This window comes from Haliotis rufescens, unplaced genomic scaffold (assembly GCF_023055435.1).
Source record: "Haliotis rufescens isolate VD_foot unplaced genomic scaffold, xgHalRufe1.0.p SCAF_103, whole genome shotgun sequence".
Taxonomy (NCBI): Eukaryota; Metazoa; Mollusca; class Gastropoda; order Lepetellida; family Haliotidae; genus Haliotis; species Haliotis rufescens.
This window is the reverse complement of record NW_025963784.1, coordinates 857946-876533: the sequence shown is the minus strand read 5'-3', so window position 1 is coordinate 876533 and position 18588 is coordinate 857946. Positions and strand designations below refer to the sequence as shown.

At 41.1% G+C, this 18588-nt stretch overlaps 2 protein-coding genes across 2 annotated transcripts; both read right to left on the bottom strand.

Moving 5' to 3' along the window:
- Positions 1 to 6423: 6423 nt before the first annotated feature.
- On the bottom strand, positions 6424 to 11140 carry LOC124125559 (serine/threonine-protein phosphatase 6 regulatory ankyrin repeat subunit B-like). Its single transcript, XM_048391965.1, has 2 exons — positions 7797 to 11140; positions 6424 to 7063 (listed from the first exon to the last, which is right to left on the bottom strand). The coding sequence occupies exons 1-2, from the start codon at positions 11099 to 11101 to the stop codon at positions 6601 to 6603; spliced, it is 3768 nt and encodes a 1255-aa protein (XP_048247922.1). The 5' UTR covers positions 11102 to 11140; the 3' UTR covers positions 6424 to 6600.
- Positions 11141 to 11159: 19 nt separating this feature from the next.
- LOC125377905 lies at positions 11160 to 17592 on the bottom strand. The gene is made up of 9 exons (XM_048391989.1): positions 17407 to 17592; positions 15574 to 16643; positions 14732 to 14866; positions 14064 to 14221; positions 13406 to 13523; positions 12986 to 13304; positions 11411 to 12861; positions 11223 to 11335; positions 11160 to 11178 (listed from the first exon to the last, which is right to left on the bottom strand). The coding sequence occupies exons 1-9, from the start codon at positions 17585 to 17587 to the stop codon at positions 11160 to 11162; spliced, it is 3564 nt and encodes a 1187-aa protein (XP_048247946.1). The 5' UTR covers positions 17588 to 17592.
- Positions 17593 to 18588: the final 996 nt, after the last annotated feature.

The following is an 18588-nucleotide window of genomic DNA, read 5'->3' as shown; positions in this document are numbered from 1 at the left end:
CCATGTGAGGATTCGGACCCGGGTCTTAGGCGTGACGAGCGAACACTGTAACCACTGGACTACCCTACCGCCCCTCACGGGGAAGAATGGGCAAGTGATAACTAATTGGGTTCTTCTGTCATTAGCCATCTGAAATTCCGGAAACTGAAATTGATGTAACGAACGAACTGTTGATAGAAATGTTGTTGATCATCACATTACCTGCGTTTGAAAGATGTTTTACAAGGCGTAGGAACAAAGAAAGTCAACGATTAGAATGTATGTGAAATTATTGTCAACAAAATTCATGATACGTGGACCTTGCAGTGGATATTTGGAAGAGGTATGATAGTGTGTCCGTCTGTCCGTGTGGACGACTTGACTACAGCTGAAGAAGATCCAATCATGATTATAGTCCAATCATGGACATTTTCGTATTGCTGACACGTCTAACATCAAGTTCTGATCCATTCTATGGTCATGATTTCTAGATACTTATTTAGATTGAGACCTATTATCCTTTTTAAAAGACTATTTTTGTGACAATATTCCCATGTCTATTGTCTTCGTTGCAAGACTAACATATAAGTCATGACACCTTGAAAGGGCTGGCTTGGTTATTGACTGAACAGGCTCTCTTATCTACATGTGTAAGAGGCATACTGAACCGCAGGTTGCGTTTGTGACCACACGTCAATTATCGACACTGCTGTGATGTTATTTCTTTATTATTGTTGGTCATAGTGTGTGACAACAAACTTTAAATGCACGATAAGAGGTATAACCCCCACATAGGTCTATTATAATCTCTTTCACATACACACCATTTTGCCAAACTCCGCCTTTATATCAGTTTTGAAATCCGAAATTCCTAAATCTTTGGTTGAAGCTATTGCGAGAGAGCGTGAGACGTTGTGTCCCCTCTCGTGCCTGGGCGTCCCGCTGTGCTCACATATAGCTTAGAGGTTTTGATTTAGTCATACCAGTTGGAACACACAGAGTGGTGTACGTCAGTGTCATATATGTATAGGCAGCATGGGGAACATTGCCTCGTGCTTCTCTGGACTTCAGTGGCAGGTACGTCTTGATAACGCCCTTTTTGATATGTTCATTAAGGTGCAATAATGGTAGTAATATATGTACACATCATTTAACACTACACGTGTGGCATTCTGTATATATGCTTAATAGTGGATATAAGGTAACGAACATACGGTTAAAAGTCTTTATATACTCACTCCTGTCCCGGCAGACATTGTCTCTGTTTATCATTCCATATTCAGTGTTATAGTGGAGAAGTTTGATCCCACCTGAAGAATAATACTGTATTTGAGTTCAACGCCTTTCAGGAAATACTACAGCATATCATCTCGACACACAATTGATAGTGTGTGTTTTTCGTTCTAGAGAATGCACCAGTCAAGCAAAGAGCTGATCGAGTATAACATCCAACAGATCATAAGCAGAGGTGCGTTTACTATAACTGCCCATTAAATTGATAATTTTGTGCGACATTCTTTATCATAATTTGAAGATTTCATTTCAGAAATTTTGTAATATATGCCATGTGTTCAGCATAACTTTCAACATATTTTAATCGTTATTATGATGACATATATGTATATGGGAGGATATGTGCAACTTCTTTTTCTGTCCATTTGTATTGCTTATTTCGAATATCGATGAGCATTGGAGATAAATAAAGGTTAATTCGATACCACATGTCAATCACACAAAACAGAAAGAAACCTGTTGATGTGAGCCTTTGTAGTAGAATTGGTGTTACATCAAGTAATACAGATTTCTGTGTAGGTTCAACACGCTGTGTGAATGAGAGACTGAAGACTCCTGTAACTCCACGAGATCTCGGACTTGTTGCGAGACATATCGGGATGGGATTTGAGCACGTCGGGATTGAACTTGGGCTCAGCGTTGTGGCTATCCAACAGGGCAGAGTTGCACACCCATCTTCAATGTATATGCAGATCTTGATTATGCTCACTAAATGGAAGCAGTGGAATGGCAGTTCGGCCACCTATCTGGACCTGGTCAAAGCACTATGGACATGTAAAGAGAGATGCACGATCGAATGGGAGGACATTCTCAACATCCTGCAGTGACGGCCCTCCTTCTCAGTGTAATTGCACCTCGGTCGGAGAAATATTACAAGAAATGAAACTTTGTTTTTATCATTTCGAACATGACTATCGTCATGCCTTTTAACCTTCTTCAGAGATATTGTAATCTCACCTCTACTTTACAGCGATCAGTAAACAGGGGGCATATCATCAGTCATCATGTTTGGAAAATAAACATATTTATCAAATCACTGTTTCTTTGTGTTTTCTGCATTTGCAAGTTTACCCCAAGAACACGTGGAGTCAGATTGTACCAATGGCGGCTCCTACCGGTTGGGCAGGACATGCGTGCACTTTCACAAGACATGGTGTCATCAGTGATTTTCAGTAATCCATTCCTATAGTTTTCCCCGCTATTTTGCCTTTTATGCGCAATGGAATCTGTTTCGGTGGATATCCAAGACTGGTTATTCTCTGGCGCTGACATTTTATATTTATTGAATTTAGAATGCTACGGATTCGATTTTACATGTGAAATATCTCCCGTAAATAATGACAGTTCATAGTGATGCTTTTAATAAATTCATGATCGTAAAATGGAGTCTGCTTACCACAGAGATTTCTTGTGATTATGAAAAGGGTTTTGTCGCTCTTATCCATACAAACATCTCTGACGAATTCAAATACCTCCACCTCACAGTGATAGCAAAGATTAATTACTCAGAAATTCAAATACTTTCTAAATTAAATGGAATAAAAAACTGATTATTCAAGTCAGTAATCAGAACATATTCGTAATTCGTAGTTCGATCACAGTGCTATACAACCTTCATATTGTACATCGTTTCAAATATTCAAACCGTCCCTCTGTTTATATCACTAGACATAGCATAAGTAAGCGTATACGTTTTCTCTCCCTTTCTCACAACCTGAACAATAGGTAACAGGTACAATGGTTGTGGTGATCAAAAGATCAAAATTTCATGTACATGAGGTGAAGAACAAATTTGCTTCATGGTATGATTTAAAACAGGAAAATACTATTTCAATTCTGGAAAATGAGTTCAACAACAAAACAGAACATTTAAAGCCGTTCAAACATCAGTGCACTTCATTTCATTATACCTTGCGTCATTATGACGTACATTTGCCACATTCAGACACAAAGTCATTTAAGCCCAGTACGAACAGCTACAGGTGATGCCTCTATTGACAATACGCCCGTCAGCTTTTTACCCACAGTATCCAGGTTTCGTCAGGATAACTTCCGTATCAAATGCTATAATATCTGAAAACAGAGTTGCCTCCCTTTGACCGGTACCAGCTACCATAAACGTGGTATGCATTATTCAACCTTTTCTATCCCTGGCATTGTCTACAACTGACTTTGATAAGACAGGATAATGTTTGTAACGGCGGTGGCAGTACGGCTTACGATAACATGTAATAGTATTCCAGTTATATCACGGCGTGGCAGCTTAATGTGAGAGGAAAGCCCAAGTGATGAAGGTCTCAGACGTTTACCACTTCGGTGAAACCCAAGAGCACGGGTAGGGTGCTGACAATCCTAGAAACATAAACTGGGCGAACATTGATTCGAACCCACAATTAAAGGTCTCTGGCGTGCCCAAGGGACGCAACTCTGCACAGCGAATCACGGCGCCTTAGACGGCTGGGCCACTCGTACCCCGAAAATCTTCAGACCTGACTTCACAAACAATATTCAGTATACTCGTGCCGAGCATAAATAAGGAGGCATTTTTTATTTTTTTCCCTTATTTGATTCATTCTCTGTAGAGGTGAGGCAAGGCAAAATGAGGTTTGAGGTTTAACGTTGCGTTCAAGAATATTGCACTTATATGAGGTGACGTGCATGCACGCGTATGTGTACATGTATGTGTGTCTGCTCATGTCGTTTTTACCGAACAAGCCACTGATACACCATGCCGAAGTTTTAACATGAATACCCCACTCTGACACAGTAAACTGACCACAAATGGACCAGTCTTATCCCCTTAATGCTGAGCGCCAGGCGGGGTAACAAGACCACCACAATTAAACGTTACTGGGCAGATACTCTCTCCCTTTACGCAAATGCTTAAGGAAGTTCAGGTGTGGTATACATACCCTCAATATACAATTATACAGACACTCCAAAGATAATGATGTTTTAACATCGACGTGTCCTTTATGCAAATATAACCAAGAAAATGAATACCATGTTTTATTGATATGTCCAGTATATGAGGATATAAGAATCAATACCTGCCTAACTACGTATCCATCACAAAGAACATTTGTACAGTTAATGAACAGCAAAATAACTACTTTCTTCTCAGATTTGCAGTTTGGGTTTTAAAAGATATTTGAAAGAAGGATAATACATTGAATATTAATAAAACTGTGTACACTATATTTAGCTACAATCTAATCAGTATACAAGTGGTGCTTCACGACGAATTGTTTTAAAACAAAATGTCATTGTGCTATTGGCCTCATGGCCACACATACGAAATAAGTCTGTCTGATACTCTATCCATACGACAATAGAGGCCGTCTAGCCCACTTTATTTCAGAGGAAGGTATTTACAAATGCAGTGGTGTATGATGACAATTCTAGCAGGCTGTCTACCTGTATACATATTCAGATATATACTCATAAAGGAACAATCGGACCCAATTGCCTCGAACTCCTGGGGACCAAAGAAATAGTTCGACTTATCCGAACTATTTGAATTCGACCTGGATCTTGATAAGGTTTGGGGACTTTAAATTGAACTCAAAACACCCATGTCGAGCATTCAGGTAACAATACTATAAATATGGTAAGATTTTGGACTGTGATTTCGCCAGGACCCTGGAATCGGCACATCCGAGTTCAAGACATCGGGGTTCGACTGTATATGTACGTCTGCATAATATCATAAGGGTTTTCATATGTTTGTCACATGAATGAAACTGGTGACATTTTAGAAATTAACAGTAATCGTTACTGTATGTTTATACTGTATGGCACAGTGTTACGAGGGGATTTCCGCGAAGGTTTACTTAGAAAACGGTTCAAACTATATTGCCAAATCAGTAAATCAGCAGAAATTATAAATGAATAAAAAAACAACTTCTATATTGAAAAACATAATTGTAGGTCTACAGTCACAAAGGGGTTATACAATGGGTCAACTATGGGCAATACATAACAGGCCATTTAACTAGTGCAGCACTAACAAGAGTTATCTGATGATAAAAGTATATAAATTACACCATGTATGTTAGTACAATAGTGCTTCCAACATCAATTGCTCCTTAGATACGTTTTCAGATACAATGTTTATAATAAAAACGATATCTTACGGGGATTCGTTCAGTGATCTATCACATAATGTCACATAAGAATATGTCAGATATCATAGAAGAATGTAATACCGGTTGGTTTTCCCCATGACTATAAAGTCTGTATTTGTTTAAGGGACACAGCTCAAAGAATTCTATTTGATCTTAGCATTTTCATGTGTGCCAAGACATCATGGAAATTAATTGGATAAATTGCTTTGAAATAAAACAATCATTATATTCCTGAATATGAGAAACATACTTTAAAGTCTATATTGCATGTACAACAGGTTACATGGCTTCGTATTGAGAGTGAGACTTCACAACTCTGACACTGGAAATGGTGCAGAAACAAATCAAAGTGACAAGACCGACAATGATAGAAAGACACCCACGTGTTCCTGCAAGTACATATTTTACACAGTGACATGTAGCTGCAAACATTCATTGTGTACGTCAAGCTGAACTCACTCCCACTAATTTCAACAAAATACTTTGCTTTAAGAAAGTTTGGAACACACTGAAATCTGCATATGTCCAGTTATAAACATTTGTAAGAAACTGTTATGTTATCTGCTAAACATTAAAGTTAGCCATGTTACTAGAATTTGTAAAGTACAATGGGTTTTTATGGAATCGAAATGCATACAGAAACGTCAAAACTACATGGGTTCGAATCCAGGTTCGCCCAGATTATGTTCCTAGGTTTGTAAACACCATACCCGTGCTCTTGGGTTTCACCGAAGTGATAAACGCCTGAGACCGCCATCACTTCGGGCTTTCCTCCCACATTAAGCTGAAACGCCGTGATATTACTGGAATACTGTTAAAAGCCGCAGCGTTAAATCCAATTACACACTCACTCAATTCAACTTAAAACAATACAGGAAAGTTCGGTACACACTGAAATGTGCATATGCCCAGTTAGGAACATTTGAAAGAATCTATTATGTAATCCTCTAAGCAACATAAAGGATTTTTTCGTCAGGAAGTTAGCTTAGTCCTAGCATTTGTAGAGTAAAATGGTTTTTTTTTATGGAATTGATATGCTTACCGAAACATCAATGCTACATCGACACAAATTACAAATAACTCGTTATTTTCTGCAAACCAAATTCGGACGACTGACTCCGAATGGAGGTTGTAAAACTGTTTATGTATACTGAAACACTGGACACCATAATAACAATGATAACTCCTTTCTAGACCACTTTTAGAGCTGCTGCAGCTCTATCATTTCCCCAGACTCAGTGTAGTGAATGATGACATTCTCAGAATTACTAGTGGCATCTGAACTAGGCAATGTGTCACCAACTACTGGAGCATGGACATAGGTGGGAACATGACTTGAGATTCCATATATGGTTTCTGATCTTTGATTGGGTGAACGTATCTCCAAGCGTGCAGGATCTGTAAGGAGGTTGTTAAGATTTCCGTCTATATGATATGGTTGGGATGACTTCAAGGCGATGTATCTCTCTTCCATAACACTTTGTCTGTCTGTGGAAACTGCCTGTCCTAGTTGGCCCGGAACATACACCCCTGGCAGTTCTACTGATGTCTGGTTCACTGGGCACGTTGATGTTAGTGGTGTGGATGTAAGCCAACCGCCATTGTTATAGCTTCCGTGTGGAATTGACGATGATTTCATAAGAAACTGGCCATCGGTTGTCACCCTGAAACAATATCACATGCACTTGACACAGTAATTCAGAGAAAATAGGACTTAATCAAAATAATGATGCTATTGTGATATATAATACAAAATCAAGATGTAAAAGGTTCCAGCGAAATCATTCAATAGTATACACAGTGAAGCCTAATTAAGTTCAAATATTGGTTAACATAATTTTAGCGTTTTTGCAAAGTCCCCATTGACATATGTAGCCCATGGAAAATAAGGTTTCACTTGGAACAAATAGCAATAGAGTTCATCTCACCACAATGCATGTCTACAAGGTCCCCAAAACAACATACTTAAAGTCCCAAGCAATCCCAGTTTGGGAAATATGTCTAATTTACATAAGTTTAGACTGTTGAAGCTTTTATCTCTGAAACAGTGTGCTGGGACGTATTTGCATAAAACTTGTCACACTAACTGACTGGCCCAAAATTCCAAGATGACCTCCAAGACATGGAGAGACATTCAATATCAATACACTGTTGGTCTCTCATGACATATTTGATTGATTGATTTGGGACTTTTAGTATGTTGTTTGGGGGGCCTTGTAGAAATGCTCTGTCTATATTCTTAGATAAATGATAGATATTTTGATAAATGTCTGATGGTACTGTCCTCTTCGAGGTCTCATATGGTTTCGTGAGATTTCAAAACTGTTCTGCAAAACAGCGTATACAATATATGTGTTTGGGCTGTCAACTCAAGCATGATTTCCACATTGCTCTTACTTATCTATAATTGTACCATGGTTGGTTGTCAGGTCATGTAAAGTTGTTGCCTCAGTTATAATCCTTGCGATATCATCGTGATGTTGCGCCTCTGCTTTTTGTAAAGCAGTTTCTTCTTTATCGTCTTTCTCATAAACATTTGCCTTGTTCTGTAATAACAACTCCACAACCTTCCTATGTCCCTGCCAGGCTGCATCATGTAGAGGTGTGCTGCCATCTTGACGTTTCTCATCCAAATTGGCCTTGTTCTGTAATAACACCTCCACAACCACCCGATGTCCCTGGTAGGCTGCAAGATGTAGAGGTGTGCTGCCATCTTGACGTTTCTCATCCACATTTGCCTTGTTCTGTAATAACACCTCCACAACCACCCGATGTCCTTGCCAGGCTGCACGATGTAGAGGTGTGCGGCCTTCCTTATCTTTCTCATCCACATTTGCCTTGTTCTGTAATAACAACTCCACAACCTCCCTATGTGCGTGGGAGGCTGCACGATGTAGAGGTGTGCGGCCTTCCTTATCTTTCTCATCCACATTTGCCTTGTTCTGTAATAACAACTCCACAACGATCCAATGTCCCTGGTAGGCTGCAAGATGTAGAGGTGTGCTGCCACCTTCACGTTTCTCATCCACATTTGCCTTGTTCTGTAAAAACACCTCCACAACCACCCGATGTCCTTGCCAGGCTGCACGATGTAGAGGTGTGCGGCCTTCCTTATCTTTCTCATCCACATTTGCCTTGTTCTGTAATAACAACTCCACAACCTCCCTATGTCCGTGGGAGGCTGCAAGATGTAGAGGTGTGTGGCCTTCCTTATCTTTCCCATCCACATTTGCCTTGTTCTGTAATAACACCTCCACAACCTCCCTGTGTCCCTGCCTGGCTGCATCATGTAAAGGTGTGCGGCCATCATCACGTTTGTCATCCACATTTGCCTTGTTCCGTAATAACACATCCACAACCACCCGATGTCCTTGCCAGGCTGCACGATGTACAGGGGTGCGGCCTTCCTTATCTTTCTCATCCACATTTGCCTTGTTCTGTAATAACAACTCCACAACCTCCCTATGTCCGTGGGAGGCTGCAAGATGTAGAGGTGTGCGGCCTTCCTTATCTTTCCCATCCACATTTGCCTTGTTCTGTAATAACACCTCCACAACCTCCCTGTGTCCCTGCCTGGCTGCATCATGTAAAGGTGTGCGGCCATCATCACGTTTGTCATCCACATTTGCCTTGTTCCGTAATAACACATCCACAACCACCCGATGTCCTTGCCAGGCTGCACGATGTAGAGGTGTGCGGCCTTCCTTATCTTTCTCATCCACATTTGCCTTGTTCTGTAATAACAACTCCACAACGATCCAATGTCCCTGGTAGGCTGCAAGATGTAGAGGTGTGCTGCCACCTTCACGTTTCTCATCCACATTTGCCTTGTTCTGTAAAAACACCTCCACAACCACCCGATGTCCTTGCCAGGCTGCACGATGTAGAGGTGTGCGGCCTTCCTTATCTTTCTCATCCACATTTGCCTTGTTCTGTAATAACAACTCCACAACCTCCCTATGTCCGTGGGAGGCTGCAAGATGTAGAGGTGTGTGGCCTTCCTTATCTTTCCCATCCACATTTGCCTTGTTCTGTAATAACACCTCCACAACCTCCCTGTGTCCCTGCCTGGCTGCATCATGTAAAGGTGTGCGGCCATCATCACGTTTGTCATCCACATTTGCCTTGTTCCGTAATAACACATCCACAACCACCCGATGTCCTTGCCAGGCTGCACGATGTACAGGGGTGCGGCCTTCCTTATCTTTCTCATCCACATTTGCCTTGTTCTGTAATAACAACTCCACAACCTCCCTATGTCCGTGGGAGGCTGCAAGATGTAGAGGTGTGCGGCCTTCCTTATCTTTCCCATCCACATTTGCCTTGTTCTGTAATAACACCTCCACAACCTCCCTGTGTCCCTGCCTGGCTGCATCATGTAAAGGTGTGCGGCCATCATCACGTTTGTCATCCACATTTGCCTTGTTCCGTAATAACACATCCACAACCACCCGATGTCCTTGCCAGGCTGCACGATGTAGAGGTGTGCGGCCTTCCTTATCTTTCTCATCCACATTTGCCTTGTTCTGTAATAACAACTCCACAACCTCCCTATGTCCGTGGGAGGCTGCAAGATGTAGAGGTGTGCTGCCTTCTTGATGTTTCTCATCCACATTTGCCTTGTTCTGTAATAACAACTCCACAACCTCCCTATGTCCCTGGTAGGCTGCACGATGTAGAGGTGTGGTGCCATCATTACGTTTCTCATTCACATTTGCCTTGTTCTGTAATAACACCTCCACAACCTCCCTATGTCCCCGGTAGGCTGCATCATGTAGAGATGTGCGGCCATCATCACGTTTGTCATCCACATTTGCCTTGTTCCGTAATAACACATCCACAACCTCCCTGTGTCCCTGCCAGGCTGCATCATGTAGAGGTGTGCGGCCTTCCTTATCTTTCTTATCTACATTTGTCTTGTTCTGTAATAACACCTCCACAACCTCCCTGTGTCCCTGGTTGGCTGCATGATGTAGAGGTGTGCGGCCACCATTACGTTTTTCATTCACATTTGCCTTGTTCTGTAATAACAACTCCACAACCTCCCTATGTCCCCGGTAGCCTGCATCATGTAGAGATGTGCTGCCATCTTGACGTTTCTCATCCACATTTGCCTTGTTCTGTAGTAACAACTCCACAACATCCCTATGTCCGTGGGAGGCTGCAAGATGTAGAGGTGTGCGGCCATCATCACGTTTGTCATCCACATTTGCCTTGTTCTGTAATAACACATCCACAGCCTCCCTGTGTCCCTGCCAGGCTGCATCATGTAGAGGTGTGCGGCCTTCCTTATCTTTCTCATATGCATTTGTCTTGTTCTGTAATAACACCTCCACAACCTCCCTGTGTCCGTGGTAGGCCACATGATGTAGAGGTGAGCGGCCATCATTACGTTTCTCATTCACATTTGCCTTGTTCTGTAATAACACCTCCACAACCTCCCTATGTCCCTGGTAGGCTGCAAGATGTAGAGATGTGCTGCCTTCTTGATGTTTCTCATCCACATTTGCCTTGTTCTGTAATAACACCTCCACAATCTCCCGATGTCCCTGGTAGGCTGCATTATGTAGAGGTGTGCAGCCATCATTACGTTTCTCATGCACATTTGCCTTGTTCTGTAATAACACCTCCACAACCTCCCTATGTCCCTGGTAGGCTGCAAGATGTAGAGGTGTGCTGCCTTCTTGATCTTTCTCATCCATATTTGCCTTGTTCTGTAATAACACCTCCACAACCTCCCTATGTCCCTGCCAGGATGCATCATGTAGAGGTGTGCTGCCTTCTTGATGTTTCTCATCCACATTTGCCTTGTTCTGTAATAACACCTCCACAACCTCTCTATGTCCCTGCAAGGCTGCATCATGTAGAGGTGTGCTGCCATCTCGACGTTTCTCATTCACATTTGCCTTGTTCAGTAATAACTGCTCCACAACCTCCTTATGTCCCTGACGTCGCTATATAAGTGCAATAATCTTGGACGCGACGTTAAACCCCATTTCACCTCACCTCACCTTATGTCCCTGCCAGGATGCATCATGTAGAGGTGTGCGGCCTTCCTTATCTTTCTCATCCACATTTGTCTTGTTCTGTAATAACACCTCCACAACCTCCCTATGTCCCTGCCTGGATGCATCATGTAGAGGTGTGCGGCCAGCATTATCTTTCACATGAATTATTCCCTTGTTCTTTAATAACATTGTAACAACTTCTGCGTTTCCATATATACATGCCAAATGAAGCCCAGTTTCACCCTTCTTGTTTTGCTCACCAATGTCCACTACTTCCTGTAACAGATAGCTTACAATGCTAACATTTCCAACTGCACATGCGTAATGTAAAGGTGTTGATCCTTCAGGGCCTTTTATATTGACATTCAGTTTTCCAATTTTTGTACTTGTATCCATGGTATCTTTGCCCTTTAGGCACAAGGATGCAAAATGTACATATGTATTCTTTCTTGACCTGTTTTTCTTCTTGCTCATCTTTATCAAATGTGACAATCTGGAAGCCACTGCAGACAACCCACCCATACAGGCAATGTCCAAAAGTGAACATTTACCAAACTTTTCTCCCAGATCATCTGCAACTGCCAACTGCAGTTTAATGATAAGAGGTCTTGGGAGTTTGGGTAGTGTCATCCACAACTTATCCAACTTCCAGTTTTTATTGGAAAACAAGTAATCGAAGTTGGCCAAACTATTCCCAAAGCAACTTCCAAACAAAGCTTCCTTTCTGTTCTCTGCATTCAATTGAACACTGAACAATGCTCTCCTCAACAAATGTGAGTTGTCTGTGATGCTCGCCCAAAACAGAAAGGAATATCCATGTACAATGTCATTATTTGACAATACTTTCAACAGTACAGAACTGTCCTTGTTCATATTATGCAACAATTTCTCCCAAACCATATCAACAAATGTCTCTACCTGGAATAGGGAATGCATGCACACAAAGGCAAACTTTCTGCCGTGTAAAGCTGTAGCAAACCGCTTCGCTACAATATGCAGATCATCATGTTTCAATTCGAGGTTGAAAGACACATTTAGTTGTTCCTCTTCAGTTGGATCATCTCTAAATGTCACATAACGAAATATGAACTCGAGATCCATCCTTTCAACCAACTGCCTAACATCACGTAGCAGTATTTCTCTTAGCTTTATTGCTACTTTATGATTTCTTATTCTATATGAGCCTGCTTCATGATGGAGACAGCATCCCGTTAATTGGGATAAAATAGGTTTCATCACATTTTCAGTGTATTCTTTTTCATTGATGTCAAAAGCCTTAAGTGCCCAAACAATATATTTTTTGTAGGTTTCTCTTTCCACGCGAGTCCCTGTGTCAGACCCTGCCCATAGCATCCTCTCCTCCAGGTTATTCTCCGCCAAAGCAACCACTAACATGCACGCCATCTCCTGCTTATGCAACAAGTGCTGATCCAAACATGGATAGTCCTCTGTATCTGTGAAAACAAATAGCGTTTGTTAGAAAGCAGTGTACAACATTGCACATGTAGATTTAAAATATAATACCTTGCGTAACGACTTACAATTCCGTAACATAGTAATGATCTCCAGAATGCATACTTTCATCACTGGCGACAGCAGAGTCGGTTCCTTCATGTGTTTCATGTCCATCCTCTTCATGAATAGTTGGACCTCCTTGCTCTGTTGATATTGTACAGATATTTTCCAGTACATCTCTTGTCTCCAGCGTTACAGTTTGAATTTCGTTTGTGACATTACTCTGTCCATCAACTGCCATCATGTGATTTCCTCCACCCTGCATATCTCCCTTGGCCTTGGCATACTGTAGTATCCTCTGAAGCACATACAGCCTGTATTTCTCTACGTGACAGTTCCTCATGATGCTTGGAGACGTCTCCGACAAAATTGCATCAGCAGCCTGAGAATATGAAGGTTAGAAATGAAAAGGTATCTTTCATACGTGGTTTTTGAGACACATGTTGCCTTTCATATCAAAAACATAGCTTCAAACCAACCTACCATCAGAACGAATATCCCACAGCTGTGTCCATCAGACTGTTCTATCACTGGGTACTGTTTCTTCATCCATGACTTGCTCCATTCCTTAGACGTAGATTTCAAGTGGTTTACAAAGAGCCTGAGGAATACATGTATATTACTCGATGGCAATAACATCTTCAACTCATGTGGACTGGTGTTAAAGTAAAAGTAGAGCAGAAGGTAAATACAGCAGTGTCTAAAATATCCGGTCCTTGCATTTCTGATATTCTCTCCTGCTTTGTCCACCATTAGGTTTAATGTTAGCAAATACAGATGTTATGGTTGAAATGAATCAGTGACATAACTGTATTTATGGCGTTATAATCATTCACACAGTGTACCCATCTGGGGAACTGAGTAACCCTGTGAACAAGTTGTTCTATATCTTCTACCCAAAAGTAAAAGCTACAAATGTGAGTGTATCGAGAATTTTTCGATGGGTCTTATTTACATTCATGTTTGTTTTTGACAAATCAACATTTCAACATTTCAAATTGGATAGCTTGGTTTTAACATTTATAATGTGCAGCCACACGTCCTCTTTGTTTTTTGTATCTACCTCTAGTGTTGTACGAATGGGTCTTCTACATCTAAGGCGGGTTTAGAATTGACCACGCCCACTGTTCTGTCCACCTACCTCCAGTGTTCTACAACTTTGTCCTCCACATCTAAGGAGGGTTTAGAATTAACCACGCCCACTGTTCCATCCTTGACATTAGCCACCAGTAGCACCCAATGTTGATTACGTGGCATGTTCACTGGCATTAAGATCCACGTGTAGTTTGTCAAATTTTCCTGAAAGTTCACAACAAATGCCTTTCCGGTGTATGATCAATATATCAAGAAACACGTGCTTCACATAAGATGGATATGATGCAGTAACAGAGATATTAGTGAATTGGTATCATGAACTTGGAACTTAGAACTTCTAAAGACCTCTCTCTGACAACCAGATTTTCACTTCGTAAAATAATATGTAGCAAGACGAATATGTTCATGTGCAATATCTGCTTTTGTAACTGCATATTGAAAACGAATAGCATTATGATCAATGGGGTTACTGGCTTTGACTCAATTGAAACCCATTGCAGCATATGGTCGCTTCGTGCGCACAATTGCAAGTGACAACTTCTAGCATACTGAATACGCAATCATGGCATAGACGAATCATATGTTATCACAAAAAATATACAACTACTGCAAAATATATTTCGAGTCTTGCCCTTGTTCATGGTATGGTGGACATGCAATAGTACACTCGGAATGAAAGAATTATAAGAAATATAAAAATCTCACGTCACTCACATCTTTCCCCCTTATTCTGTCTGTGTACTGTCCTGCCTCCCACAGTAGGATTGTCTCTGTAGGCAGCACCAGACAGTGGAAGCTGACACGGGAACACCACTCTCCCTCCAGGAGGTGCAGGTATGTGTCCATGATCTGGACAGGAAAGAGTTCATTTATTAGAATGTTTATTATACTGTTTAATCGCCCAATGCGTTTGCTTCAAAAGGAACGCTTGTAATTTCAAATCAAAGCAGGATCCGCTGCACATCACATATTTATCATGAAGAGAATATATCGGCTGTTAGCAATGACTGACAATTTGACTGGTGATGTACTAGATTTTGTGTACAATGCCCATTGCAGGTGAGTAGTGTTATCATTGCAGAATCGAGATGCATGGCAATGAGTTGATAATAAGCACCATTATATGAATTGATAGTTAACTAATACTGGTGTAAAAAGAAGAAACCGCCAAAAGTTACTGTATTAATCTTAAGATGGGGTCTCAGTGGTCCAAGGCGCCGCATTTCGCTATGCAGATTCACCATGGGAATCAACAAAGTGGTTAACGTCAAAGATGTGCATCACTTTCTTCAGAATTTAATCAAACTCACCATGACACTACTGTCAAAAAGAGGCGTTTAACCAAACTCAAGCTCAAGCTCCCCTACCTCAAGGCACTATCAATGAGTATTAGGTGACTGAACCACTCACCACCCTCACGCCCCCAGTTAATATCTAATACTGACATCATTTGATGAAATCGAAAGCCTCTCATGCTCTATGAAATGATTTTCTTGGATGGTTAACTAGGCACGTAGTTTGTGTGATTGTGCAAATATTGCAGGTGGACAACTTACTTCATCTGTCAGCCACTCGTTGGTTTCCAGGCGAGACAGAACATCTCCTCTGATGGTGTAGCAGCCAACTGTGTATGTACATTCACGTGACAGGGGGACGTCCTCTTGTACATGCTGCAGGTGTGAAGGAGGATCCTTCAGTGTTTTCACAAAGTCCTGTACTTCAGTCCTGGTATGGCATGCTCCAACAAGTACTGCTGCGATGAGGTTTATGTAAACTGACCGGTCTTGGTTCCAGCTCAGACCGTCAGTATTAACAGCACATTTAACCAAGTTCCTTGCTTTTATTGAATCTAGATTCCAGTTTTTGTCAACCTCTTCAATGAGTGAGAAGCACGGATTGCCTTTGTTGGTACAGTCCTTGTTCCAGCACCTAGATAATGCTAGGACTTGTTGCACGACCTTTATCACATCACGATTTCTTTCTACTTCTTCTAGAAAAGTGTACAGATAAGAATAGTGTGTGTTATTGACAAAGGTTAAAACTGTGTTGTCATTTTCAACTTGAGGGTGCAAACGAGGTTTCTTGACAGGGGAGCCTGACGTTGTACCCAAATATTCAATGTCATCATCACTTCTATGATCTCCTGTCCTGCAGCGTTTCTGATTTGTGTCGTGATCATTCTTTGTTTCAGTCTCTGACACCTTTGCTCCATTCAATGTTACACCTAGAATACTGTTTGATTTACCATTGTCTTCCAATTCTGTCGGTGATGAATGATCTTCAGGGTCCAGGTTGGAGTTAGTGTTCTCCGTGACACCTGACTGCACAGCTCCACCAGTTGATTCTACTTTCCTACATTTACTGTCACCTGAGGTATTAACTGTCTGTTGGCCACGCTTCTTGCGTTGGGGAGCAGGCTGTGCTTGTGTGTGGTCCCCGATATATTGCATTAGAACGTGTTTCAGAGGCTGGTTGTACAGATACGATGCTTCTCTGACAAAGGCCCTTGTTGTTGTCTTGTCCTCGGTGTTAGCCTTGTGGTACTGCTTCACTATGACTGGACTTGAGCCAGGCTGCTTCCGAGTTCCATCACTTCTGAAGTGATATTTGTCATCCTTCCAGATATCTGCAAATAGAAATTAATATCATAACATTGCAAACAATGTTGTAATCCTGAAGATGAACTATCCCCCAAAATTCTTTGTGTGTTAGTGTGTCACCTGTGATGTAGATGTTAATTAATAAAACTGTGAACAGTCAATAGTGCAACATAACTCTAAAATCAACCCACCTTAATGCCAAATCAGCTGTAAGGTCATGCATAAATATGTTGTATTAGAGGTTGTGATGATAAATACCATGTCCTTTTCTCCTTCCCTGAGATGCAACACGATACTTGATTCTTGTTTAGCCCATATTGATTAATCCAACAATGGATTTTCTATAAGTTGACATCAAACAATGTTCATTATTTAAGTACACAATTGTTGTAAAGGGGATGGAAAGAGTGAAAAGAAAAACAAAGATAGAACATTTTGCAAAAGAAGTCGTTTTAAACAATGATATAGACAAATAAACTTAATTCACGTAGTCACTTATTGCATGACAATCACTTGTCAACAATATTAACGAACATAAAATCTGTTATCACAGGGCTGTACAAGGAAGCTGATACCAGGGCAGGGTGACCCCGACGTCAAGCAGACTATTACTAATAACGTACATGTATATGAATGTGGCTTTTGAGGACATTGGTCATGTGTGCATAACAAACCCTTTGAATTCAAATTGTTTAATAAATAATAACAGCTTTCCATGAAATATTAACATTGTTCATATGTATTAATCCCTTACCCGCGGTATATTGAGCCTGAACACAACTGCCTCACCTTCTCTCATTCCCGAGGTTATCTTATAGAGGTACACCTCCCCTCCCTGGGGTGTGACGGGGGCAGTCTGGATGGTATTGCTCTCATCTGGACTCCTCAGAATGTTAACAATCTCCTCCACTTTAAGGGCTGAGGTTCTCCCTGTCAGGTAAGGCTCGGGTGGTTTCGGATTAGGCGCCATTTTGTAAAGTTATTAATAGACCCATGAGTCACACAGCCGTGATAAATAATCAGTTGTTCATTTGAACCTATAGATGACAAAAGGTTATATGCTGAACTACACCCAAGCATGAATATTCATTATGTACCCTGTATTTGTCTACGCATCAGTGTTGGTCTTGTTATAACGCCTCAGGGCTTCATAAACGTCTCTCCTTGTACCGCATGGGACGTTCTGTTATTGGTTTGTTGTTCTGTGTGTGGCTTGCGGGGAAAATAAAGCGAGTCTGTCCGGAGAGCGGAAAATAGGTGGTTCGAGCCCCGGCCGCGTTTTACCAAACGACGTTAAATGATGATATTTGTTATTACCCTGCATTATTTCTGCAGTACACTGTGTGACCATATTTCAAGATGAGCATTGTACATGTCCGAGTAACAATCCAAAAAAGCGTCAGTCTTCGTGATCAGGTGAATCCACTTAATATACATACTTTATTGTGGTTTCAAATCAGGTCTTGATCAAAATATAACATAATATTACAAATTACAATATTGTTGTCTGGCGACATGAGTAGAGAAATGTTACTCAGTTAGAAACCTATTGTTTTCAAAGGTTTCTGATATTGTAACAATGACCTCTGTTGATCTTTATTGCCTGGTTCAACCTTTGCTCACTGAGAGAATGAGTGAGTGAGTATGGTTTTACGCCGCTTTTAGCAATATTCCAGCAATATCACGGCGGGGGACACCAGAAATTGGCTTCACACATTGTACTCCTCGTCGCCGAGGATGTTTTTTTAACAATTTTCATAATAACCTGTACCCCAACTTACACAGATAATTATAATTAATAATGTCTTCCTCCATTGAAGTATCCCAGCATTGTCATTGTTCTCATGTTGAAATTTGGTTGATCTGAGTTTGCTTACTTGAAAAACATTGTATCAACATTGTTTCAACTCCGTTCGATATTGATATCATCCATAACAATTTTGTCTGAGATATTGAAATGGTTTCAATCTG